At 42.0% G+C, this 27,373-nt stretch overlaps 1 protein-coding gene across 9 annotated transcripts in view; it reads left to right on the top strand.

The window, feature by feature from the left end:
• The window catches only part of SCN8A (sodium voltage-gated channel alpha subunit 8), a 260,584-nt gene that overhangs the window by 207,712 nt on the left and 25,499 nt on the right, over positions 1–27,373 (top strand). For 6 of the 9 annotated variants that reach the window (XM_056562694.1, XM_056562698.1, XM_056562693.1 and 3 more), the window contains exons 20-23: positions 5,129–5,302; positions 9,257–9,379; positions 17,677–17,961; positions 18,172–18,225. In XM_056562694.1, the coding sequence (XP_056418669.1) occupies positions 5,129–5,302; positions 9,257–9,379; positions 17,677–17,961; positions 18,172–18,225 (636 nt within the window). The remainder of the gene's footprint in view (positions 1–5,128; positions 5,303–9,256; positions 9,380–17,676; positions 17,962–18,171; positions 18,226–27,373) is intronic. The other 3 variants (XM_056562701.1, XM_056562700.1, XM_056562699.1) reach the window with 1 other exon arrangement.

Below are 27,373 nucleotides of genomic sequence, written 5' to 3'. Positions count from 1 at the left end.
TGCCAGGGTGCTGGGCCAGAGATACTTTGGATAGGAGATAAGATGTCTAAGGGCAGAGTACCCCTTAAAAATGACTACATACAGACTCAGCATGTATAGAGGTATTCTCTCCAAGTATTATTGCTTCTACTAAAATATCTCTGTATGTTTGATGCCTGAAGGAGTTTCTAAGCTCTGACGAATTATAGGCAATGGTATATTGTAGCATTACTATAGATATATCCTATGCATGTTATTTTGCTGGTAAATTTTAGAAAGAAGTATGTAATGGAGGCCATGAATTCCATCAAAATTTGGGGTATTTTTTTAAATTCCACTGATGAATGTTATATAAAAAACTATACTTTTTTTTACATTAGCATGAGTAGCATACAGAGATATCTGTCAGTCACTGAATAAACCACCTAATGGACTCCTTAGCCTAGAATGAGCAGGAAATAAAAGGAATAAAAAACAAGTTGTATTAAATATTTTCCCACAACACTATATAACAACTTGCTCAGCTACTGCTACTCTTTAAATGGGTACTCTGCCGAAAAACATCTTATCCCCCTATCCAAAGCATAAGGAGATAAGATGTCTGATCGCGGGGGTCCCCGTGATCTCTCTGCCGGCAGCTTTGAGCTTCCCTGTTGGTGATGTCATGCCACGCCCCCTCCATTCATGTCTATGGGAGGGGGCATGATGGCTAGTACGTAGCCGTCACGCCTTCTCCCATAGACATGAATGGAGAGGGCGTAGTGGCTGGAGTTGCCAGTCATCTGGCTCTGGCGGAACTCCCACGATCAGACATGTTATCCCCTATCCAAAGGAGTAAGATTTCTTTCGGCGGCGTACCCCTTTAAGCTAATGCTTGGAGTTTAGATGGCATATTCAATGTGAAAGGTTTCCTTTAAGTTCAACTCAAAAACAAGCCATATGTCATAGACAGTTTGTCATGGTTCACTTCACATATATTGGAAGGTTGAGTACCGCACCTGGAAAAAAAGGTTAATCACAGTGCTTCTCTGGAGCGGGAGAATCATGTCGAAATGATAAAATGTACCTTTAATACAGATTGGGACAATGCATTTTGGAAGAGTCCAACCTCCCTTTCTTAGGCCCATGCCACGTTAAAGCACCAAGAAGTTATGTTAACGTAATTGTCATATAAAATCTTTAGAAAGAAAGACCATTCACATTATAACAATAAAAAAAACGCATAAGATTGATATAATATACTTCATTTGTCTTAAATAATACAATGTAAATCTGAAATGCATTTTCTAAAATATAATACATTTTAGACAATGTTCTGCAGCTTCACGGTGAGTGACTAGTACAGGGAAGCACTGCGATACACTGATTTTTTCCCCGGGATTAGTTCCCTACGTCGAGCACGGTTGGTTCAGCCACTGACCCTGGGGGGGGTTATGGATTCTGGTCCACCATCTTTCTATACTTTAGCTCCTGTAGGAATAATGGCACAGGACCTGCACCCCCTCCTTTGTTTCTTTTTAACCCGATAACGACCATGGACGAGTATAGACGTCCAGTTTGGCAGCCGTTCCCGCACCAGGACGTGTATACTCCTCCGTGATTCTCGTGGGTGCTGCCCAGTGCAGCCACGAGATCGCAGCATGGACTCGGCTGTAGCACACAGCCGGGACCCTGCTGCACTGCTGGGACCGAAGTAAACTTTGGTCCCGGCAGTTTTAACCCTTACAGCCGCGGTCGGAAGTGACCGCAGGCTGTAAGTGTTATGACAGAGGGAGGGGGCTCCCTCTGTCTCCCCTGCAGCACCCCGCATCGCGATCGCGGGGTGCTGTGTGTGGCCGTGCTGGCGGAGTTCTGACAGAGGGAGGGGGCTCCCTCTGTCTCTCCTGCAGCACCCCGGAGCATTGCGGGGTGCTGCTGCATACCTGGGCTGCCGAGGGTCCTACAAAGACCTCCAGGTCTGCCCTGGGTATTGCCTGTCAGGACGTCCTAATATACTGCCTTCTAGTGAAAACTGGCAGGCAGCATATAACTGCAATGCTTTGGAATAAGTATATTTATTCCAAGTATTCTAAAGCATTAAAAAGTGTAAAAATAAATAAATAAAATAAAAGTGTAAAAATAATAAAAAATGTAATAAAAGAAAAATGTAATAAAAATTTTTTAAAAAAAATATCAAAAATACATTTATTAAATGAATCTAATAAAAAAAATGCATAATGTTTAGGATCGCATTGGCTGACATCCGCAGCATGTAATATGCTGTGGATATCCACCATGTGATCCTACACAGTAATGAGCTCCCTGCTGCGACTGGGTAGCTTTGTGTGTCCACTCATAGCGGCGGATTTCCCACCGGCAGTCATGAGCGGACACACTGAGCTACCCAGCCGCAGCAGTGATGGATATATTCACCATGAGAGGGTGCTTATTCCCACAACATGGCGGATATATCCATCAGGAGCCTTGACTGTCACAGACAGACGCGTTATACTGCTAGCCGACCAAGGACCAATCAGAGAGGTCCCTGGTCCAGCCAATAACTTGTAGGGGTGCGGTATATAAATGGGGTCACTTGTGGGGGTGGGGGTACTGTTCTGCCCTGAAAGCCAAATGGCGCTCCTCTCCTTCTGAGTCCTACCACGCGGCCAAGGAACTATGTATGGCCTAAGCGGGGGTATTTCCGAACATGTGACAAGCAGCTAAATAAAATATAGGATGCATCTCTTTCAATATCAGAAGTGATGTACAAAAAATATATCCCACAAATGATGCATTTGTGAAAAAAAGCTAGTTTCGATTTTTTAACACTGACTTTGTAATAATTCCTGCCAAGAAACTATGTTATTAAAATACTCACTGTACCCCCTAGCGAATACCTTGAGGGGTCTAGTTTTTTTTAAATTGTGTCATTCGGGGGGGGGGGGGGAGTTCCCATGTTCTACTACTTCTCAGTTGCTGCAAACCTTGCTTAGCACATAAAAATAAGATGTACTTTTCATATTTTCAAAATGTCAAGTAAATTTGTTAGGCCTCTAATACATCTAAAATGTGAATAATAATTTTAAAAAAAGTTGTGAAAATAAAGTAGACGTATGAAATTATAATTTTTGATAAAAAAAATAAACATTAAGTATAAATATATGCAACCTAATAACGTCAAAATAACAAAAATCGTCTTTTTTACAAAAATTTCACGCTTTCTTACATTGTAAATAAAAAAATACAAATGATATCGATTAACTTTTACTATTTTCATGTAGTACAACTTGTGACAAAAAAACAATGTCAGAATTGTTTTCATTGGCAAAACATTACCAGAGTTATTCTCAAATAAAGACATACATCCCAGATTTGAAAAAACAAGCCTGGTCTTTGAGGGGCGTACAGGCTTAATTAGCTTGGTCCTTAAGGGGTTAAGCATATCTCCACAAAAATGTAACTCCATCAATCTTTTTTTCAAAGAGCAGATGACATAGTGGATCGGTCTATCAATTGTATATCATCCAGTTTACAGGGGTATTTCGGGGAACTAAACCCATAGCCCATCTTTTCTCTCTTGTCAACCTATTTAATTGTCTATATATATAAATCATTAGCAATATAGATCAGTTTCCCCTCTTTGTTTGTCACTTACATGCTTGAAGCGATGGTATGACATTATCCAGCCATCCACTCTCTCTGTCCAAATCTCTCTCTGAAAGTAGCCCCCACCCTCCTGAGATACACAGATCATGTGGATTCTGCCCTGCACTGATGAGTCATGCTCACTTTAGTCCTGAGAACTGGGAGGTGTGTGCAGCCTTAGTCAATCAAGTACTAAATCTTTCTGCCACTCAGAGCAAGAGGGTGGGGGCTGCTCTCAAAGATCGAGCTGGCTGGCAGAGCAGAGCTGCAATAATTTTTGGGAGATGTAAGCAAGTGTTTAGAAGTTTTGCAAAGAATATTAAGCAGCCAGAGAAAACAGGGGCTACAGGAGCCAGGGCTGGGCGGTATGTCCAAATGTGTGTTTCACGGTATTTTTGTAACTTTTGGCTGTTCCACGGTATATAACGGTATTTCCTCCTCCTCCCCTCCAATCTCCCCCCAAATTAATTATCAGCCCAGTGCTGCGCTGTTCTGCCCCCCCCCCCAATTAATTATCAGCCCAGCGCTGCCCCCATCCGGGTAAATACTCACATCACCCACAAGCACTGCGCTCCTTGTCCTGTTTGTTGCGGGCCGACAGCGCTGACACTCTCTGTACTGTGCTATACCCGTATGCCCGGGCTGCAAAAGGTAAACAAAATAAACTAACCCATGTTCCGACATCGGCCTTACGCTGGGGATGAAAACGTCGGACAGCCATCAGCCTTTCAAGGGCCGCAGCGATGTTACGCCTCAGCCAGTGATAGGCTGAGCCCACTGTCATGTAAGTAGCTGGCTGACGGCTGTCCGACGTTCCCATCCCCAGGTAGAAGATGAGGCCGGTACCGGACTAACGGGAGGTAAGATAAAGTTTATTTTGTTTATTTTTTGCAGCCCGGGCATAGAGATACCGCACAGTATAAAGCAGTGGTCTTCAACCTGCGGACCTCCATATGTTGCAAAACTACAACTCCCAGCATGCATGCTGAGAGTTGTAGTTTTGCAACATCTGGAGGTCCGCAGGTTGAAGACCACTGGTATAGAGTGTCAGCGCCGGCGGCCGCAACAAACAGGGGGAGGGCAGCGCTTGCGGGTGACATATGATTATTTACCCCGATGGGGACAGCGCTGGACTGATAATTAATTGGTGGGGCAGAACAGCGCTTGCGGGCAACATATGATTAGTTCCCCGATGTGGGGACAGCACAGCGCTGGGCTGATTCATTCATTCATTCCCGAGAGGGAGGGGCCAAACCGGTATTGTGGTATGGGTTAAAATTCATATCGTGCAGCACAAAAATTTTGGTATTCGGTATGAATCGGTATACCACCCAGCACTAACAGGAGCCATGTATATCAGCCAGGATGGTTTCCAGGGAACATATCCAGATAGTTTGGTGGCTTTGGGGTACTTTCCTAGAGTACCCCTTTAATGACAAGCATTAACACAGCCCACCATAGCAGCATCTAAAGATTGTTTCTCTTCATAAAATCGAATTTCATATCCAGTGTACTTTTTTGACAGGCCTTTGAAGATATCTACATAGAACAACGCAAGACAATTCGAACAGTTCTGGAGTATGCAGATAAGGTTTTCACGTACATTTTCATCCTGGAAATGTTACTGAAGTGGCTGGCTTATGGATTTGTCAAGTTCTTTACGAATGCTTGGTGCTGGCTTGACTTCCTTATTGTTGATGTATGTATCATTTCATCTTTGATTTACCAGAAAAAAGGGGCATTGAATATATAGTCTGTTTATGTCTAATCGGTTTATATTTCTAGGCAGAATAGCTATGTCTTGTTTATACTACTGGAATCCTTTAATTTTACTCACATTTTCTATGTTATGGAAGATAATGGTTTAAACAAATGTGAAGTGAAATTATTTATATATTAAATAAAAAGAAGCAGAAAATAACTGTTGCTAAAAGAGCTGGTAGAACCAGGGTGCGGGGTTGTGGTTTGCAGTGAATTGGCTGGATGCACATTTTTGAGAGTTAGTATAGAGAAATTCTTTAGAGAGATTTTTAACAATTACTTTACCAAGTAACTCAGAGTGTGTATATTGCTTTACCATCCACATGATAAATGTCAAATTCTGCCAGTCACGGCAGATAAACAATGAGTTGTAGTTTATGGGGAGGGCAGATTCAGCTACATCTATGAATTAATTGGTTGCTTCATGATTCTGTCCATAGAAGGCCCAGGGGTTAAAGAGCTGAGAAGGCCACACCCTTACTTCAAACGTAGGCCATCAGTGTAAGGCTAAGTTTCTACTTGTTTTTTGTGGCCCAAAAAAACACAAGAATAAAATGGCAGAAAAAATCCCACAGCATTTTCCGGTGTTTGGCGTTTTTTTCTTGCATTTTTTCTGGCGTTTTTTGTCTTTGAGTGGAAATTGCATTTTTGGCCCCTTTGAAGTTTTAGCAGAATTTGTTGGGTAACAAAATAAATAAATAAAAGTATGCAGTAGTGATGGAAAAAAATTAATTTAACGAAATTTATATTTTTTTATAACAAAATTTTAATAAATTTTTTATGTGTGTTTCACTTTTTTTTCTCTAATTTTTTTTTACATTTTGTAGGTAGTACTACTACTCCCAGCATGGAACAGACTGTTCCATGATGGGAGTAGTAGTACCTGTACTAATAGACATATCGCACCGGGTGTCACTCCTGACACCCGATGCAATCGTCCATAATATAGCAGAGTTGTGGAGCGGCTCTATGCAGCTCGCATCTCTGCACTATACTCCGGCCGGCCAGTGATGTGAATAGAAATTCACATCACTTATTCATTTTTTCCACCCAGAGTGTGGATTGGCCGGATGGTTGCAGCCAATTCTCGCTCTCAGAGGGAAATATGAATGAGAGATGTTCTATTCATATCACTGGCCGTCCGGAGTATAGTGCAGAGATGCGGAGCGCAGGAGAAAGCCGCTCCGCATCTCTGCAATATATAGGACGATCGCATCGGGTGTCAGGAGTAACACCTGCTGTGATCTGTCCTTAACTGCAAATACTACTACTCTCAACATGGAGCACACTCTGCTCCATGCTGGGAGCTGTAGTACCTGCATTAATAGACAGATCGCCGCGAGTGTCCCTTCTGACACCTGTTGCGATCTGTCTATTAATGCAGATACTACAGCTCCCAGCATTGAGCAGAGTGTACTCCATGTTGGGAGCAGTAGTATCTGCAGTTAAGGAAAGATCACAGCGGATGTCACTCCTGAGACCCGCTGTGATCCTCCTGTACAATGTATAGATGCGGCCGGCCGCTCTTCTATGGTCCCCTGCACTGACTTATATATACACCTATTCATATTTCCCATAGAGAGTTGTGCTTGGATGGAATCATCTGGCCAATCACAGCTCTCTGCAGGAGATATGAATAGGTGTATATATACGGCAGTGCAGGGGACCATAGAAGAGTGGCCGGCCGCATCTATACATTATACAGAAGGATCGCAACGGTCCCGGGGCGATCTGTCATTTATTACAGGTACTACTACTCCCATCATGAAACAGTGTCTTCCATGCTGGGAGTAGTATACTGTACTACCTAGAAAATGTAAAGAAAAAAAAAGTGAAAAACACACACACTACATTTTTATTATTGTCAGCTACATTTTTAGTGCCCTGCCCGCACACATAAATTGATCCCTGTTTTAAAAATGTATAAAAATGTTGTTATAAAAATGATAAATTTCGTTAGATACCATTTTTACCATCACTACTGTATCTTTTTTAAAATATTTTTTTTAATGGTACCCTACAAAATGTTATTAAAGTTAAAACTCACAAGTCGTCTTTCCATGTTTTCAGGGGAAAAAACGCCATAGGCTCAACATGCTGCAACTTTGCAAAACCGCCAAGGAGCTGAAAAATGCCAAAAAGAGTGAAAAAACACCAGAAGGATTTAAAAAGCGCCAAACTGAAAAACGCAAAGTGGAAAAATAATTTTGCGATTTTTCATTGATTTACAGCTAACATCTAGCTAGCCACAGCGTTTTTTCAATGAAATAATGCCATGGGGGCCATTTTGGCGTTTTTGGGGAAAAACACACAAAAAAAAACAAGTAGAAACTTAGCCTAAGGGCCCATTCTCACAGTGGAATTTCCAAGCTGAAAAATTCAGCTCAGAATTGTATTACAGCAGAATACCATTGTTTTTAATGGGATTCGGCTGCACCATGCACTAGCAGAATTTCCATGGCGGAAACGTCTGCTGCAGAAATTTTAATTGCGAGATCCAGAGAAAGAATTAGCATGATTATTCTTTCTGCAGAATCAGCTCTAAAATGCATTGCCGTCTAAGGAGACAGAGTATTTCTGAACAGTTTTGGGACGGCTTCTGCCCAGGGAATGATCGACTGTAATTTCTCCAGCCGGAAATTCTGCTGTACGAAAGGTCCCTAATAGGGATTGTAAATCCTTTATTCTTAGGAATATATATATATATATATATATATATATATATTTATTTCCAATACAAGCTGTAAACTATTGTATTAACTAACCATTCTCATTTTACAGAACTATTTGTATTTTGCATTTGTTATGTCCCACAGGTCTTACTCTGCAACCCCATAAGAAAGAAACCATAAGAGTCAACCCCATAAGAAAGAAACCAGTCTCTTTAGCTCAGAAAGTAATAGACTGCAACACAGACTTGGTGACAAAGCTTCTATATTAGACACAGAAAGCAAAGATATTTCTGTATCTAGCTCTATGTCCACTAAGTTTCACAGGATGAGGTTAGCATCTTAGAGAAAGTGATTATGTTGGGTCTCTGACATTTGCCTCCATTGTTTCTTATCAACTTATGGAGTTTCAGGTGTGTACATCACTTTTCTTTATGTTGTAATTTTTTAAGGACCAAAAAGTGTCTGAAGTCTAGAGATGAGTAAAGTTACAGTGATTCGATTTGTCACAAACTTCTCGGCGGTTGCTGACTTTAGCCTGTATAAATTAGTTCAGCTTCCAGGTGCTCCGGTGGGCTGGAAAAGGTGGATACAGACCTAGGAGAGTCTCTTAGGACTGCATCCACCTTTTCCAGCCCACCGGCGCACCTGAAAGCTGAATTAATTTATGCAGGCTAAAGTCAGCAACTGCCGAGCCGAGAAGTTTGTGATAAATCACTGTAACTTCATCTCTATTGAAGTCCTTCATGAAAGCCACCTGCCTAGAATCCCCATTAATGTAACATAAACATACGAGAATGAAAGGAAGAGACTACAACATAGTATGACACAGGTTTAGCTACACAACACCTATCTTTGTCCTTCCGCTGACATATTTTTAGGAGGCCTGTCCTGTATATGTTTATTTGTATTCTTTCTCACAGGTACCTTTAATTTGTCTGGCTTAATTTAATGGGAGCCGCTGTAACCTGGAGATGGTGATGGGCCAGGGTAAGAACTTTGTCAGCTTGAACAGGCCTTTATGTCTATCCTTGTGGTTCCTGCTTCTCATATATTTCTCCTTCCCATGCTAACACCTTTTCAACCATGTTTCCTTCCAGGTTGCTTCTGTCACGTGACTTAGACAGCTGAGGCTACCAGTCTTGAATCCAGGCTGTTCAATCAGTGTTAGGCTTTCATTCTAACAGTCTGGAACCTCTCTTTGCTTTTCTGTTTCTGTGTAGGTATCTTTAGTAAGTCTTGTAGCTAATGCCCTGGGCTACTCGGAACTAGGTGCCATTAAGTCCCTTAGGACCTTAAGAGCTTTGAGACCCCTAAGAGCCTTGTCACGATTTGAAGGGATGAGGGTAAGATGCTGAAAGCAGCTGATCCTTCTGCATGCATACGGAGCAGTTTTAAGCATGCTAGAACTGATCAAATTGGATTGAAATTCAGAAATCATGATGCAGCTGCTGACTTCCTTATTCCCTGCACCCTCTGCTAAAACAAGGGAGATGCATTCAGCTGCCTCATCACATTGATACTGGCCAAAAATGACATACTGTATCATCCGTAGTACATTGTAACATTGGCTGTTCTCATGTGGCCTGGCTTGTCTCCAGCACCCAGATGGTTTCCCTGCTATATCTCTATAGGGAGAATCACCAGGTGCAAAGAAGAGGAATTTGAACCCTTTGCAACTCATCTTCTTAAGTTGTTTGGTATATTATCTGGGTAACTGGGTGTAGATTTGCAGAAATTTAAAGAACTTTGTCTTTGTTCAAGATAGAAGAGATCATTTATTAAATCATCCAATTAAAGTGACTTTCACATCTTGGTTTAATTCATCTTGCTGCACCTTGTTGTTCTCAGTCCAGTCTTACGAAGACTGGAAGGCTTGTCTGACAGCGAAGCTTTTTCACTTCCTGCCACATCTCTCTCTGCTTTATGGTGCCCTGTGCTATTACTGTGGTTGTAGGAACCCAATCGAATCATTAAAAACTTTACTTTGCTTCCTTAAACAATTGGGAACATACCCAATTTATGCAGTAAATAATAGTGATAAATACTTCTCATAGACATTGCTAAGTAGATTGTTTAGATGCCGGTGCTGGTTGCTGCTTGTCTAACAGTTGCATAAATGAAATGTACCCATTTGGCATTGTTAAAGGGGTACTCTGGTGGTGGAAACCTTTTTTTTTTTTTTTATCAACTGGTGCCAGAAAGGTAAACAGATTTGTAAATTACCTCTATTAAAATATCTTAATTCTTCTAGTACTTATTAGCTGCTGAAAACTACAGAGGAAATTATTTTCTTTTTGGAACACAGAGCTCTCTGCTGACATCATGACCACAGTGCTCTCTGCTGACATCTCTGTCCATTTTAAGAACTGTCCAGAGTAGAAGAAAATCCCCATAGCAAACATATGCTGCTCTAAACAGACAGTTGCTAAAATGGACAGAGATGTCAGCAGAGAGCACTGTGGTCATGATATCAGCAGAGAGCACTGTGTTCCAAAAAGAAAAGAATTTCCTCTGTAGTATTCAGCAGCTAATAAGTATTAGAAGGATTAAGATTTTTTAATAGAAGTAATTTACAAATCTGTTTAACTTTCTAGCACCAGTTGATTTAAAAAAAAAAAAAAAAGTTTTCCACTGGAGTACCCCTTTAAATGTAGCGTGGGTAATATTTGACCCCCAACAATACCTCTTAAGTAAAAACACTTATGTAAATATTTTTATACAATGAAATTTACACCCAAACTGCAGTGAAGATGTCTAATGCTTTTGCATGGTCATCGTCTATAAGATCTTCCAATCCATCCCCAAAAACGGGGGGGGGGGGGGGGGGGCTGCCTGCTGCACCGATAAACAGCCTTTTATTAACTTTTATTTTCTTTTATTTTAAATCTGCTTCTATGCTTCTGTCATTCCTAAAAGATGTCAAGATTTTATGTTAATTTATATGACTTGTTTTTGTGCTTAAATTGTGCCTATAGAATGAGCATATGACATCCTTGAACATAGAAAATCTTAACCCTGAGGGGTTCTTAAAATGTAGCCATTTTACATTAAAATGTTTGCATTTGTGCTTCCCACTGATTTAAAAACTTATTTTCAAGACCCTACATGTTTACTTCATTTTCTGTTGCTAAAGTGAAAATTGTTTCATGCAAATCTATCAATTCTCTGTAGCGAATCACTATATTGGACTCAATTGTATCATGCAAATCCATGCATTGCACTCAAAACAATCACATAAAGGTATTTTCATTAAGGTGAAGCTCCAATATGGAACCGTAAGAATTGCTTTGTCAGAAATATATTGAAAGAATCCAGGGTGCAAACAATGCTTGTATATACTAATAGTGCCTGCAGGTTCTTAAAGTCTGGGCAGTCATGCAGGGTTAATAGAAGAAGTCACTCCAAAGGGAGAAAACCTAAATTATAATTTGTTACACTCTGTGATGCCAGCAAAGTAATCATAATTGGTGGCAAGATTAAGAACTGTGGATTCAGCTCATAGTGACATTTACACTTGACATTTCTGCCTTTTTCACCACAGCCAGGTCCTGGTGTTTGGTGGTGTGGACTTTGTTCCACAAGGCTCATGCACTCATTTGGGAAATACATTAAAATAGATAATACATTATCCCGTCCTACACAATAATAATTCACATTGTCGCTGTGCATAAGTATTAACCACCATACTGGGTAACATACTTGTGATTGGATAATGCCACCATAAATTTTGTATTGTGGAGGAAGTGGCTGCCTCGGCCTTGGTTGTACACTCTAAACATCCCCTTGGTTGTTTTTAGAAGTTAAGATGGATCCTAAATGCCCAGAATTTGTAGGCATTGTGCTAGACCACCAGGAGAGGCATATCTATAGTGTGGGGTCCATCCCGATTAGGTCACCTTACCGTGGTGGGATTGTACACACTATTTGATCAAATGGTATGCTAAGAACCTTCATTGTTTTTCTATAGCAGTATGGTTCAGATTATACATATATATTTTAGGGCTTGCAGTGCTGCAATTTTTGTGTTAGCACTTATATTTCACCCATGGCAATGTGCATCTTTTGCAAGCACTACACACAAGTGACCCACACACAATCTGAACACATCGGAGGATAATTGTGACAATCACTCTGAGCCTCCATCATCACACTTGTGACACTTTCTCTTACCCCATCTTAGAAGCAGCTTTAAATACTCCAGTATAACACTCTCGCCCACTATCCTCTCAAGCCTCTATGACCATCCAACATTTCCCTTAGTCTCTGTCAGAGTTTTGTATTTCTCAGTCTTCCTTTTTGTGGTAACCCATTGATCTCAGTCTGAACCAATAGACTCAAGCTTCAAGTTATTATGGGTTTCTTTAGTTTCTTAGACTAGCAACATGCTGCTATGGCTCGTTGCCATAGTCTACCCTGTATCTCTTCAGCTTATCACCTTACCCCAGCCCTGTCACGACTCTCACTTTCTTCTTCCTACTACTGCAGTAGACACCTCCTAAGTGCATCAGTCTGTTAAAGCAGGTACTGATGAGGAATTGTTATTCCACTAGAAAAACAAGCATTTACTAAAACTGACGTTCAAGAGAGTAACATGAGATGAAATTGTGGGTATTCTTTTCTTCGACAGTCACCAGCCCTTCCCCTTTGTGATATACTTTTGTTTCAAGCTCTGCTATAACCATGAAATAGAATAGAAAACAAGTTGGTTATCAAAACAATACTAGAAATGCAGGGTATTGTTAAGGACATACTTGGTTAAAAAAAATGACTGTACAGTAATTAAAGGGGTGTTCCAGGCAAAACCTTTTTACATATATATCAACTGGCTCTGGAAAGTTAAACAGATTTGTAAATTACTTCTATTAAAAAATCTTAATCCTTCCAATAGTTATTAGCTTCTGAAGTTTTCTGTCTAACTGCTCAATGATGATGTCACGTCCCGGGAGCTGTGGATGATGGGAGAATATCCCCATAGGAACTGCACAGCTCCCGGGACGTGAGTCATCAGAGAGCAGTTAGACAGAAAACAACAACTCAACTTCAGAAGCTAATAACTATTGGAAGGATTAAGATTTTTTAATAGAAGTAGTTTACAAATCTGTTTAACTTGCCGGAGCCAGTTGATATATAAAAAAAAGTTTGGGCCTGGAATACCCGTTTAACCATACGGATCCAGATTGTCATCCTTTACTTTTTAATGATAGGTAGTAAACCAAGTAACAGTTGTGGCTCATGTTTAAACATGGTACTTTTAGAAGTGCAACTAAAGAATTAGAAGAGCCGCTTTTTTGGATGCCATAACTTCTCCTCCTGTATATCCTTATGATAGTTGTATCAAGTTTGTAGATTAATAAGAATGGGCACATTTAATGATAGAAAGCATGTTAGTGCAAGCTTTGAATCATTACATGTTCTGTAGTTCTTTGTGTTCTCAGCTTCTTGTTAACTTTGTCTCAGAAAGAACTACCATGTCTCTTTAAGTTTGTTTTATTTTTTTAAGTGATATTAATGCAATAAAACATGCATGCAATATACTAACTGCCAATGCAAAAAGTCACATAAAAGCCATGTTCCCTCTTGAGGTGAATATTATAAAGTTATGTAAATGGATACAAATGAAGATTTCATTTAAATGCAGAGTGGAATTATTAAAATTTCAACACAAGTGGTCAATGCACTAACAAAAGTTTTTAATAATATATTCTATGCAATACAATATAAAAGCTACTCATCGAACAGGGCACAGAACAGTTCTATCAAATGCCTTCTACTAGATAAACTACTGTAGTTAGTGATTCTGTATGTAAGGTGTTAGTATGGGTTTCCATTATATTGCACCACTGAAGGCCATGGGTGTGCCACTGCATTATGCCAGTAGGATGTATTGGTTGAAGAGGATTGGAGTGTGATTGGATTAGGAGTTAGTTTTCTCAACCAAATGTGTGACTTCACACATTTTAGATGTAATAAAGCCTTTAAAAATATACTAGTGATTACACAAACCTGTAGATTTACCTTTAAATATAATTATATCAGTATGAAAGGTTAAGTAATTTAGCTTTACTTATTGTTTATGTATTGCATTACTCAGTGTTCCTGAGTGGCATCATATATTTTAGTCACCAGGTGCTTTTACAATTTTGGCAGTTGCTGGTGGAACCAATTGACAGACACACCAGTACTATATGTCTTAGCAGAAAATATATATATATTGATTTTTACACTGGTATCAATGACCTGCAGACTTTAGAATGCAGTTGTGCAAGAGAAAGCTCTTTAATACATAATGTAACTTTAGGCAAGAACAGAGTAAAGCAATGCATTTAAAGCGCAACTGTCATGAGTTTTTAGCCCCTAAGACTACTACAATGTTACAGATGTCCATAACATGAGTGCAATCATACCTTTATCGCTTTTGCTCCTTATTTTATAACTTATAAAATACATATATCCAGCGGTCAGGCACAGTCGGATAGGCGTGGCTTGCGGTTCGCAAAGCCCCGCCACCACCATGCCTATCCTTTCCTTTCAGCGCTGGGACCGCTGTGTAGTAAGACACAGCGCATGCGCTCCTCCGTTCCTCTAGTACTGCACCTGCGCAATGAGAGCATAGGCAGCAGGAGCGAGCGCTTGCTCTGTCAATGCAGGGCGGTGGGGCGCACATCAGGAGGGGCGCATGCGCTGTGTCTTACTACACAGCGGTCCCAGCACTGAAAGGAGAGGATAGGTGTGGTGGTGGCAGGGCTTTGCGAATCCCATAATGACAAAGTGAGAACAGAGCTACAAATCTTTGTAAATCAAAAATATTGCATTGACATTCAGACAAGTATTCAGACCCTTTATTCAGTACTAAGTTGTAGAACCTTTGGCAGAGATTACAGCCTCCAGTCTTCTTGGGTATGATGCCTCAAGGTTTGTACACATGAGTTTGCTGCCATGCTTCTCTGAAAATCTTCTAAAGCTCTGTCAGTTTGGGGATCATCGCTGGATTCAAATCAGGACTCTGGTTGGGCCACTTAATGACTTTCAAAGAGTTGTCCTTATGCCATGCCTGTTTCCTTGGCTGTGTGCTTAGGGACATTGTATTATTGGAAGGTGAACCTTCTTCCCAGTCTGTGGTCTAGAATGCTCTAGATCAGGTTTTCATTAAGAATATATCTGTACTTTGCTTCATTTCGCTTTCCGTCAACCCTGACCAGTCTCCCAGTGCCAGCTGCTAAAAAACATCCCCACTGTATGATACTGCCCCCTCTATGCTTCACTGTAGGGATGGTATTGGGCTGGTGATGAGCAGTGGCCACTTTCCTGCAAACATAATGTGGTGACCCAGTACAGAAGTGGTCCTTCTGTACCCTGTAGGTCCTATCAGGTGGACTCAGTCCCAGTCCCCTGGCCTCCACACTTCTCAGAACTCTCATTGCCCATACAGAGTTAATTTATTGCATTATGTTTTAATGTATCTTTAAATCCTGTTGTTAAGCCCTATGTAACCAAGGAAGGTGTAAGTGACCAGGTGACTTGTTGGTGACCTATGGAACCCCTCCAAATTTCTCATATATAGCAGGGAGGAGCTAGTCAGATAAGTTCTCTGCTGAGGTACAGTCAAGTGAACACCAGAGAGTTGTCTGGTGTTCCTGAGGGAGACCAGGGCCTAGTCACGCAGCCACGCATCCACTGTCAGTAACCCCTACAGGTGAAAGTCAAAGCCTGGTAAGCACAAATACAGGGGATAAGTATAGTCAGCATAGCCAAGTCTGTCAAGTCTCTAAAGTCAATGTGGATTACATCCACAAGTCCCAGAGAGCCAACAAGTCTCCTAAAGTCCACTGAGCATTTCCTTGGGCCTGAACTGAGCTGTAAAGACTTTAACATCTGTCTGCCTCAGTAAAGTGCCGTTGTTCCGTAACCTTACATCAGAGTGATTATTTGCCCCGTGTCTGTCCCAGGAACCAGCGGCCATACCTCAGGTGGGGTAGAGGATAACCACACCCTGGCATCACAAACACTAAGGGTTAATACCATCTGCCCTAAGGGTTAACAACATCTGCCCTTCACCACAGTGATGCTTAAAATTGAGGCCAGAAAGTTCAGTCTTAGTTTTATCAGACCAGGGAATCTTGTTTCTCACAGTCGGAGAGTCTTTTAGGTGCTCTTTTGGAAACTTCAGGTGGCTTTTATGTGTCTTTTACTGAGGAAAGGCTTCTTTCTGGCCACTCTGCCATAAAGTCCCAATTGCAGAGTGCTGCAGTTATGAATTACCTTATGAAAGTTTCTCCCATCTGCACATTCAGTCTTTGGAGCTCAGAAAGAGTGACCCTTTGAATTTTTGGTCACCTCTCATATCAAGGCCCTTCTCCCCCAATTACTTAATTTGATGGTGCGGCGGGCTCTAAGTGCTGGTTGTCCCAAACTTATGCAGGCCACTGTGCACATGGGAACTTTCAGTGCAGCAGTAATGTTTATTGTACACTTCTCCAGATCTGTTCCTCCACACAATCCTATCTCTGACCTCTATGGGCAGTTCTTCCTCCTCATAACTTGGTTTTTGCTGTGATCTACATTGTCAGCGGTGAGATCTTATACAGACAGGGTTGACCCCATGTGACTTCTATCAAGGTGTAGAAACATCTCAGAGGTGATCAAGAGAAATGGGAGACCCCCAGAGCTAACCTTAAAGTGTCACAGGAAAGGCTCTAAATACTTATGTCAATGCAATATTTTAGTTTTTTCCTTTTCAATAAATTAGCAAAGATTTTTAACATTTTGAATTCACTTCATCATTATAAGATATAATGATGGGGAAAACGTAATTTTTTTTTTTCATTTAGCACAAGGTGCGACATAAAACAATATGAAAAAAGTGACTTTCCCAATGCATTGCACATTTTACACTATCTGTATGTACACTGTAAAATGCCAGCCAATGGGGAAAACACTTTTATCGAACCATACGTTTTTTTCCATGGCTTATTCCACTCTACTTTTAATGCTGAATACTTTTTAGTGTAACATGTTTATGTAAGTAATTGAAGATCTAACTATTCTCTGCAACACCTTGATGTGATCCAAAAACTCTGTGTAATACAGAGGAGGGAATATGGCTTTTTTCAACTTGAGCTTGCATTACACGCATGCTCAGCCAGCTGCCTGAGGCATATATAACATGCATAGTCACCAGTGCGCTCTGTATGGACACTGTCCACTTCTTAATGAATGTTTTGTCGATATTTGGGAATGTCCGTCTAAAGGCCCCTACTGGTCACATAGGTGCCATACAATTCCACAATTATATTTTAACATATATCATATAGCATATCAGCATCAAATCTAAGATTTACCTTATCTGCCATAGATTCATAGCATTCTTAAACAATAATGTGACACTATCTCACTCATGAGAGTACATAATCTGTTATTCTCTAAAATGTACGACTTGTGCATCATTGCCCAACACATATTTTGTAATGATATTCACTTTGTCATAGATTCACCTATGGTATTCTCTATTACTCAATACCCAGCTTACTGTTGAATTTATAGCTGTAGGTGGCCTTTAATTTTAACCATTCCCATGTAAGATCAGATGTTTCTAAAATCTTCCATTGTTATACTACAATGTTGTTATTTCCTTCCAATGCAGGTTGTAGTCAACGCTTTGGTTGGTGCAATTCCTTCCATTATGAATGTACTGCTGGTCTGCCTTATATTCTGGCTGATTTTTAGTATCATGGGGGTCAACTTGTTTGCTGGCAAATACTATTACTGTTACAATGAGACAGCAGAAGACAGATTCCTAATAGAAGACGTAAACAACCAGACAGACTGTGAAAGTCTGATAAACCAAAACTACACAGAAGTCAGATGGAAAAATGTGAAAATCAACTTTGACAATGTTGGGGCTGGATATCTTGCCTTGCTTCAAGTAGTAAGCACCCTCTTTATGTTTATTTTGTCTTATTATAGCTATAACCATCTGTTTTTCAGTCTTTCAGTACTTGTTTTATTTTTTCTCCTTTGAATAGATCATTAAATAAATGTAATCATTTTCTCCAGCAGCATGAGCTATGGAAATACTTTTATTTGCCAGTTTCTATATGAAAAATGCATATTTTACAATGTTTTTTATTTTACTTAGGCTACATTTAAAGGTTGGATGGACATCATGTATGCTGCTGTGGACTCCAGAAGGGTAAGAATCATTGTCAGTAACAAATAATTAAAACCTAGATGTCAGAAACCTTTACCATTATGCTCCAACCACTCTAGGCTTATTGAATTGTGAAGCAATCTATATGTAAGTTTTTTTTTAACCAACGTTTGCCCCGTGGTTGATCCTTCTCATAAGCAGTATTAATGCCAAGAACCACTGGGCCTCTGCTTGTATATCTCCACTAAATCCTACTTCTTAGCTCTTTACTGGTGATTGTCAGAACAGCTTGGGTCCCTAAACCGCAACTACTTATTGTATGCACAAGCAGAAAATTATTTTCTGTGCAGACCTATGACACCTGACATCCGAAGTAATGGGTCAGTTTTATAGTTTTCTGTTTCCCATACAGTACATGTCTCTTTCCTTCAATTCAAAATAGAATTTTCCCGTGCATGTCATGTGGGGGGGGGGGGGGCGCTCTATATCCTGGGATGTTTTCCCTTACATTACAGAACTTCTCTTTTATCACATCACTGCTCTCTCACTAAAACACTGTTGAGACAAAGAACGACATTTGTCAACTATTTACAACTGGTAATGCCATGGAAAGGGGGTCTTCAGGTTTCTGGATGATGACGCAGATGCTGCTTTCCCCTAACAGTAGTGCTTGAAAGATTGTGAACCCTTTATAATTTTCTATATTTCTGCATAAGTTTGGTCTAAAGATCAGGGGATTTAATAGTCTGTGGGATGACAATGGACAAGGTAACCTCTAAGCGACTAAAGAAACAAAAGATCAGTCACCATAATAGCTGTATTTTTTCCCCCTTTTTTAAAAACTTATGACAGGTACAATGCTTGTGTCTGACAGCCATTTGTATATAACCTGTCTGACTGTAGATTAGTGGAGTCCAAACTCTTTAGAGATGGTTTTGTAACCATGTCTACCCTGATTAACATCAGCAACTCTTCTAATGTCCTCAGAAATCTCCTTTGTTTGTGCCATGATAGGGTACGTTCACTCTGAGGAGACTCAGTAAGAAATTCCTTCCTGATATTCTTTAGTGATATTTCACCGTTCTAAAATAGTCCGAGATCAACGCTTTGACTGATGACATTCCTCTGGCGAACATGTTCAATCTTCTGCCGGAATCCAATTCCTTGTAAAAAGTTCAGTTGTGAAACTCTCGATGTGTGACCTGAGCAGCAGAACTCCCATTGAAACCAATAGGAGGCTGCTGCAAGCAGAATATTTTGCGTGGGAAACCTTTTTTACCCATATCAGACTATTTATAGCAATCTATTAATCACTATTACTGTTCAGTGCTATAGGATAGTTATATTTCCAATTCCTGCACAAAGGTAGGAAAAGCATTCGGCACAGCTGAGCCGTGACGGCAACAACACAGGTGAGCATGGATGGATGTCAAGAAACTGTTCTTGTCCGTGAGCGGTGCTCAATTCATAGAAGACAAGTCCACAGTAAGTATTCCAGAGAGAGTAATGTAAGAATGACACTCACCCATCCAGTTGCAGAAACAGTGAATTCTGTTGTGCAAAAGCATAAAAACGACGATACAGCATAACTGGAGAGGGACGCCAACAGAGATGGTGATAGCTATTTCACACATATCACGTGTTTCTTCAGACCACTCACTTCTCTATGTCAGTGCCAGTATAAATACCTAGGCAATGACGTAGTCAGGTGTATGTTTTAACCTATAAAGTGCCAAGTGAGTTAACAACAGGTAAAAACATATAGAAAAACACGCAGTTGAGGCTCAGATCTTAAACGAACAGACTAAAATCAATCTTGTCGTTTAAGCCTGCGGGTCCCTGTGCACCAGTACGCAGGATCTAACTGGCCTCTTGTTCACGGAGAAACTTTGTTTTATCACCTCCGGCTTCCAGTTTGACCCTTTCTATGAAAAAAATAATTTTAAAACAGCCGCATTCCCCTCATGTTCTTCATGTACTGTACATTCTGTATAAGTCACGGAGAACCTTTTTAAAGTGCTAATAGAATAGATGTGCTCCCAGAATCTAGTGTGAACAGGTCGCACAGTACTACCAATGTAGAAATGACCACATTCACACTCGACTCCGTAAACAACAAATTTAGTATGACAGCATATTTGAAGTCCCTGACTTTAAAAAAAAAAAGGAAAAAACTTTTCCTTAAGAGGGATTTCTTTTGAAGAACCACACCAGTTACAATCTCCACATCTGTGGTTGCCTATTGGGAGAGTAGAACTCAACCAATCAGTGCCGGAATGTTCAGAACAATAACGGCTACGGGTGAGAACGTCTCCCAAATTTTTGGATTTCTTAAAAGCAACCCCAGGTCTATCGGCAATTTGTTTGTATGGTCTGTCAGAAATCAGACCATAGAAAAAAATCCACGGAGCAGCCTTGGAGCATCTTGACTCATCTGAACGTGCGATCACACTGCTGATGGTCCAGTAAGTCTCTCAAAGCCCCCCTAATACTTTAAATTCCATGATCAGTATGATCACGGCATCTGAAGGGTTTTTGGTGGACATCAGCATGATCGTGGATGTCTGTGATTAGCAACAGGTCCCCGGCTGCTGATCCCTTTTAATTATCTGCTAATCCTAAAGGTTTGCATACTTTTGCTACTCACAGAAATGTGATATTGCATCATATCTAATGAGTCTAATATTTTTTACTCATTTGTTTGATTTGTTTTACCTTATCTACTAATTCTATGAATATATAATGTAGTTTTAGGTCACATTTTTCTAGAAATATAAAAATTCAGAAGGGTTCACAAACTTTTAAGCACCACATACAGTCATGGCCGTAAATGTTGGCACCCCTGAAATTTTTCACAGAAAAGGATTGCAGTAACACACGTTTTGCTATAGACATGTTTATTCCCTTTGTGTGTATTGGAACTAAACCAAAAAAGTGAGGGGAAAAAGCAAATTGGACATAATGTCATACCAAACTCCAAAAATGGGCTGGACAAAATTATTGGCACTCTTTCAAAAGAATGGAAAAATAAGATTGTTTCAAGCATGTGATGCTCCTTTAAACTCACCTTGGGTAAGTAACAGGTGTGGGTGATATAAAAAATCACACCTGAAAGCAGATAAAAAGGAGAGAAGTTCACTTAGTCTTTGCATTGTGTCTGTGTGTGCTACACTAAGCATGGACAACAGAAACCAAAATTGTGGAAAAATATCAACAATCTCAAGGTTACAAGTCCATCTCTAGAGATCTAAATTTGCCTTTGTCCACAGCGTGCAACATTATCAAGGAGTTTGCAACCCATGGCACTGTAGCTAATCTCCCTGGGCGTGAATGGAAGAGAAAAATTATGAAAGGTGTCAATGCAGGATAGTCCGGATGTTGGATAAGCAGCCCCAAACAAGTTCAAAGATATTCAAGCTGTCCTGCAGGCTCAGGGAGCATCAGTGTCAGCGCAAACTATCCGTCAACATTTAAATGAAATGAAACGCTATGGCAGGAGACCCAGGAAGAATTCGCTGCTGACACAGAGACATAAAAAAGCAAGACTACATTTTGCCAAAATGAACTTGAGTAAGCCAAAATCCTTCTGGGAAAATGTCTTGTGGACAGATGAGACCAAATATAGAGCTTTTTTGTATAGCACATCATTCTACTGTTTACCGAAAACGGAATGAGGCCTACAAAGAAAAGAACACAGTACCTACAGTGAAATATGGTGGAGGTTTAATGATGTTTTGGGGTTGTGTGGCTGCCTCTGGCATTGGGTACCTTGAATGTGTGCAAGGCATCATGAAATCTGAGGATTACCAACAGATTTTGGGTCGCACTGTACAACCCAGTGTCAGACAGCTGGGTTTGCATCCAAGATCTTGGATCTTCCAGCAGGACAATGATCCCAAACATACGTGAAAAAGCAGCCAGAAATGGATGGCAGCAAAGTGCTGGAGAGTTCTGAAGTGGCCAGCAATGAGTCCAGATCTAAATCCCATTGAACACCTGTGGAGAGATATTAAAATTGCTGTTGGGAAAAGGCGCCCTTCCAATAAGAGAGACCTGGAGCAGTTTGCAAAGGAAGAGTGGTCCAACGTTCTGGCTGAGAGGGGTAAGAAGCTTATTGATGGTTATAGGAAGCGACTGATTTCAGTTATTTTTTTTAAGGACTTAAGGGTGCCAATAATTTTGCCCAGCCCATTTTTGGAGTTTGGTTTCACATTATGTCTAATTTGCTTTTTTTCCTCCCTTTTTGAGTTTAGTTCCAATACACACAAAGGGAATAAACGTGTATAGAAAAACATGTGTTACTGCAATCCTTTTTTGTGAGAAATACTTAATTTTCTTGAAAAAATTCAAGGGTGCCAACATTTATGGCCATGACTGTATATGTAATATAATTCAAAGTTTAACATATTCACATGTATTACATAGTTACATAGTTAGTACGGTCGAAAAAAGACATATGTCCATCAAGTTCAACCAGGGAATTAAGGGGTAGGGGTGTGGCGCGATATTGGGGAAGGGATGGGATTTTATATTTCTTCATAAGCATTAATGTTATTTTGTTCCAGGAATGTATCTAATCCTGTTTTAAAGCTGTTAATTGTTCCTGCTGTGACCAGTTCTGAGGTAGACCGTTCCATAAATTCACAGTTCTCACGGTAAAGAAGGCGTGTCGCCCCTTGAGACTAAACTTTTTCTTCTCCAGACGGAGGGAGTGCCCCCTCGTCCTTTGGGGGGGTTTAACCTGGAACAGTTTTTCTCCATATTTTTTGTATGGGCCATTAATATACTTATATATGTTTATCATATCCCCCCTTAAACGTCTCTTCTCAAGACTAAACAATTGTAACTCCTTTAATCGCTCCTCATAGCTAAGATGATCCATGCCCCATATTAGTTTAGTCGCGCGTCTCTGCACCCTTTTCAACTCCGCAGTGTCCCTTTTATGGACAGGTGCCCAAAACTGAACAGCATATTCCAGGTGTGTCACGATTCGGCTGGCTGGAGGTGGATCCTCTGTGCCAGAGAGGGATTGGAGTGGACCGTGTTGGTGGACCGGTTGTAAGTTGCTACTGGTATTCACCAGAGCCCGCCGCAAAGCGGGATGGTCTTGCAGCGGCAGTAGCAACCAGGTCGTATCCACCAGCAACGGCTCAACCTCTCTGACTGCTGAAGATAAGTGCGGTACAAGGGAGTAGACAAGAGCAAGGTCGGACGTAGCAGAAGGTCAGGGCAGGCAAGGATCGTAGTCAGGGGCAACGGCAGGAGGTCTGGAACACAGGCTAGGAACACACAAGGGAACGCTTTCACTGGCACAATGGCAACAAGATCTGGCGAGGGAGTGCAGGGGAAGTGAGGTATAAGTAGGGAGTGCACAGGTGAACATACTGATTAAGCCTGCTGCGCCAATCAGTGGCGCAGTGGCCCTTTAAATTGCAGAGACCCGGTGCGCTCGCGCCCTAAGGAGCGGGGCCGCGCGCGCCGGGACAAGACAGACGGGGAACGGGTCAGGTACGGGAGCCGGGATGCGCATCGCGAATCGCATCCCGGCTGGGAGTGATATTGCAGCGCACCCGGTCAGCAGGTCTGATCGGGGCGCTGCGAATGAGAGGATGCTCCGGGGAGGAGCGGGGACCCGGAGCGCTCGGCGTAACAGTACCCCCCCCCCTTGGGTCTCCCCCTCTTCTTGGGGCCTGAGAACCTGAGGATAAGACTTTTGTCTAGGATGTTGTCCTCGGGTTCCCAGGATCTCTCCTCTGGGCCACAGTTTTCCCAATCCACTAAAAAAAATCTGAGTGGTTTAAGGAGAGAGACATGGAAGGCTTTGGGAATACGGAGAGAAGGAGGAAGAAGGAGTTTGTAAGAGACAGGGTTAATCTGGCACAAGATTTTGAAAGGACCAAGATAGCGTGGTCCCAGTTTGTAACTGGGGACACGAAAGCGGACATATTTAGCGGAGAGCCATACCTTGTCTCCGGGAGCAAAAATGGGGGGAGTTCTTCTTTTTTTATCAGCAAATCTTTTCATCCGGGATGAAGCCTGTAAAAGAGAATTTTGGGTTTCTTTCCATATGGTGGAAAGATCACGAGTCACTTCATCCACAGCGGGCAAACCAGAGGGCAAGGGAGTAGGGAGGGGAGGAAGAGGGTGACGGCCGTACACCACGAAAAATGGGGATTTAGCAGAAGATTCGGAGACTCTGAAGTTGTATGAGAATTCGGCCCATTGTAGAAGATCTGCCCAGTCATCCTGGCGGGAGGAAACAAAATGCCGTAAATAGTCACCCAGGACCTGATTAATTCTTTCTACTTGCCCATTGGATTGGGGATGATAAGAAGAAGAGAAGTTTAATTTGATCTTGAGCTGTTTACAGAGGGCCCTCCAGAATTTAGACACGAATTGGACGCCTCTATCCGAGACGATATGCGTGGGCAAACCGTCAAGGCGAAAAATGTGTACAAAAAATTGCTTTGCCAACTGAGGCGCTGAAGGAAGACCAGGAAGAGGAATAAAATGTGCCATCTTGGAAAATCGATTAACGACCACCCAAACAACTGTGTTGCCACGGGATGAGGGCAAGTCCGTAATAAAGTCCATACCAATCTGTGACCAAGGCTGTTCAGGAACAGGCAGAGGATGAAGAAGACCAGCAGGCTTCTGGCAAGGAGTCTTATCCCGGGCACAGACAGTACAGGCCCGCACGAAATCAACAACATCAGTCTCCAGAGTCGGCCACCAATAAAATCGAGAGATGAGTTGCAAGGATTTTTTGATGCCCGCATGGCCTGCGAGGTGGGAGGAGTGTCCCCATTTGAGAATCCCGAGACGCTGGCGTGGAGAAACGAAGGTCTTCCCTGGAGGAGTTTGCCTGATGGAAGCTGGAGAAGTGGAGATCAGACAGTCCGGAGGAATGATGTGTTGCGGAGAGACCTCTACTTCAGAGGCATCAGAAGAACGAGAGAGGGCATCGGCCCTAATGTTCTTGTCAGCAGGGCGAAAATGGATTTCAAAGTTAAAACGGGCAAAGAACAACGACCACCTAGCCTGGCGAGGGTTCAGTCGTTGGGCAGACTGGAGATAGGAGAGATTCTTGTGATCAGTGTATATGATAACTGGAAATTTTGATCCCTCCAGCGGGTGCCTCCATTCCTCAAGCGCCAATTTAATGGCCAGTAGTTCTCGATCACCAATGGAGTAGTTTCTCTCCGCCGGAGAGAAGGTCCTAGAAAAAAACCCACAAGTAACAGCATGCCCGGAAGAATTTTTTTGTAGAAGGACAGCTCCAGCTCCCACAGAGGAGGCATCTACCTCCAATAGAAAGGGTTTAGATGGGTCAGGTCTGGAGAGCACGGGAGCAGAAGAAAAAGCAGACTTGAGATGTTTAAATGCGTCTTCCGCTTGGGGAGACCAGGACTTAGGATTGGCATTTTTCTTGGTTAAAGCCACGATAGGGGCCACAATAGTGGAGAAGTGTGGAATGAATTGTCTGTAATAATTGGCGAACCCCAAAAAACGTTGGATAGCACAGAGTCCGGAGGGGCGTGGCCAATCTAAGACGGCAGAAAGTTTATCTGGGTCCATTTGTAGTCCCTGGCCAGAGACCAAGTATCCTAGGAAAGGAAGAGATTGACATTCAAAGAGACATTTCTCCATTTTGGCATAAAGTTGATTGTCCCGAAGTCTCTGAAGAACCATGCGGACATGCTGGCGGTGTTCTTCTAAGTTGGCAGAAAAAATCTGAATATCGTCCAGATAAACCACAACACAGGAATATAGGAGATCACGAAAAATTTAATTAACAAAGTCTTGGAAGACGGCAGGGGCGTTGCACAGGCCAACGGGCATGACCAGATACTCAAAGTGTCCATCTCTGGTGTTAAATGCAGTCTTCCATTCGTCCCCCTCCCTGATGCGGATGAGATTATAAGCACCTCTTAAGTCCAGTTTGGTAAAGATGTGGGCGCCTTGTAGGCGAACAAAGAGTTCCGAGATAAGAGGTAAGGGGTAGCGTTTTTTTACCGTGATTTTATTAAGTCCGCGGTAATCAATGCAAGGGCGTAGTGAGCCATCTTTTTTGGACACAAAAAAAAATCCAGCTCCGGCAGGAGAGGAGGACTTGCGGATAAACCCCTTTTTTAAATTCTCCTGGATGTACTCCGACATGGCTAGAGTCTCTGGAGCAGACAGAGGATAGATTCTGCCCCGGGGTGGAGTAGTACCCGGGAGGAGGTCAATAGGACAGTCATAAGGCCTGTGAGGAGGTAAAGTCTCTGCTTGCTTTTTGCAAAAAACATCAGCATAGTCCATATAAGCCTTAGGAAGACCGGATACCGGGGGAACCACAGGGTCACGACAGGGAGTACTGGGAACCGGTTTAAGACAGTCCCTGTGACAAGAAGTACCCCAGTTCTTGATTTCTCCTGTGGACCAATCAAGGGTTGGGGAATGGCGTTGAAGCCACGGTAATCCAAGAAGAATTTCTGAAGTGCAGTTGGAGAAGACCAAAAATTCAATTTTTTCGTGATGGGGTCCGATGCACATTAGGAGAGGTTCCGTGCGGTAACGCACGGTACAGTCCAATCTTTCATTGTTAACAGAATTGATGTAGAGGGGTCTGGCGAGACTGGTCACCGGGATGTTGAACCTGTTGATGAGAGAGGCCAAAATAAAATTTCCTGCAGATCCGGAATCCAAGAAGGCCATAGCAGAGAAGGAGAAGGAGAAGGTAGAAGAAGATATCCGCACAGGCACAGTAAGGCGTGGAGAAGCAGAGTTCACATCAAGAGCTGTCTCATCTTTGTTCGGAGTCAGCGTACGTCTTTCCAGGCGGGGAGGACGGATAGGACAATCCTTCAAGAAATGTTCGGTACCGGCACAGTACAGTCAAAGATTCTCCATGCGGCGTCGTGTCCTCTCTTGAGGTGTCAAGCGAGACCGGTCAACTTGCATAGCCTCCACGGCGGGAGGCACAGGAACGGATTGCAGAGGACCAGAGGAGAGAGGAGCCGGGGAGAAAAACCGCCTCGTGCGAACAAAGTCCATATTCTGGCGGAGCTCCTGACGCCTTTCGGAAAAACACATGTCAATGCGGGTGGTAAGATGAATAAGTTCATGCAGGTTAGCAGGAATTTCTCGTGCGGCCAGCACATCTTTAATGTTACTGGATAGGCCTTTTTTAAAGGTCGCGCAGAGG

The sequence above is a fragment of the Hyla sarda genome, chromosome 2 (assembly GCF_029499605.1).
Source record: "Hyla sarda isolate aHylSar1 chromosome 2, aHylSar1.hap1, whole genome shotgun sequence".
Classification (NCBI taxonomy): Eukaryota; Metazoa; Chordata; class Amphibia; order Anura; family Hylidae; genus Hyla; species Hyla sarda.
Note: the sequence above shows the minus strand (reverse complement) of the source record. Positions and strands in the feature narration are given on the sequence as shown.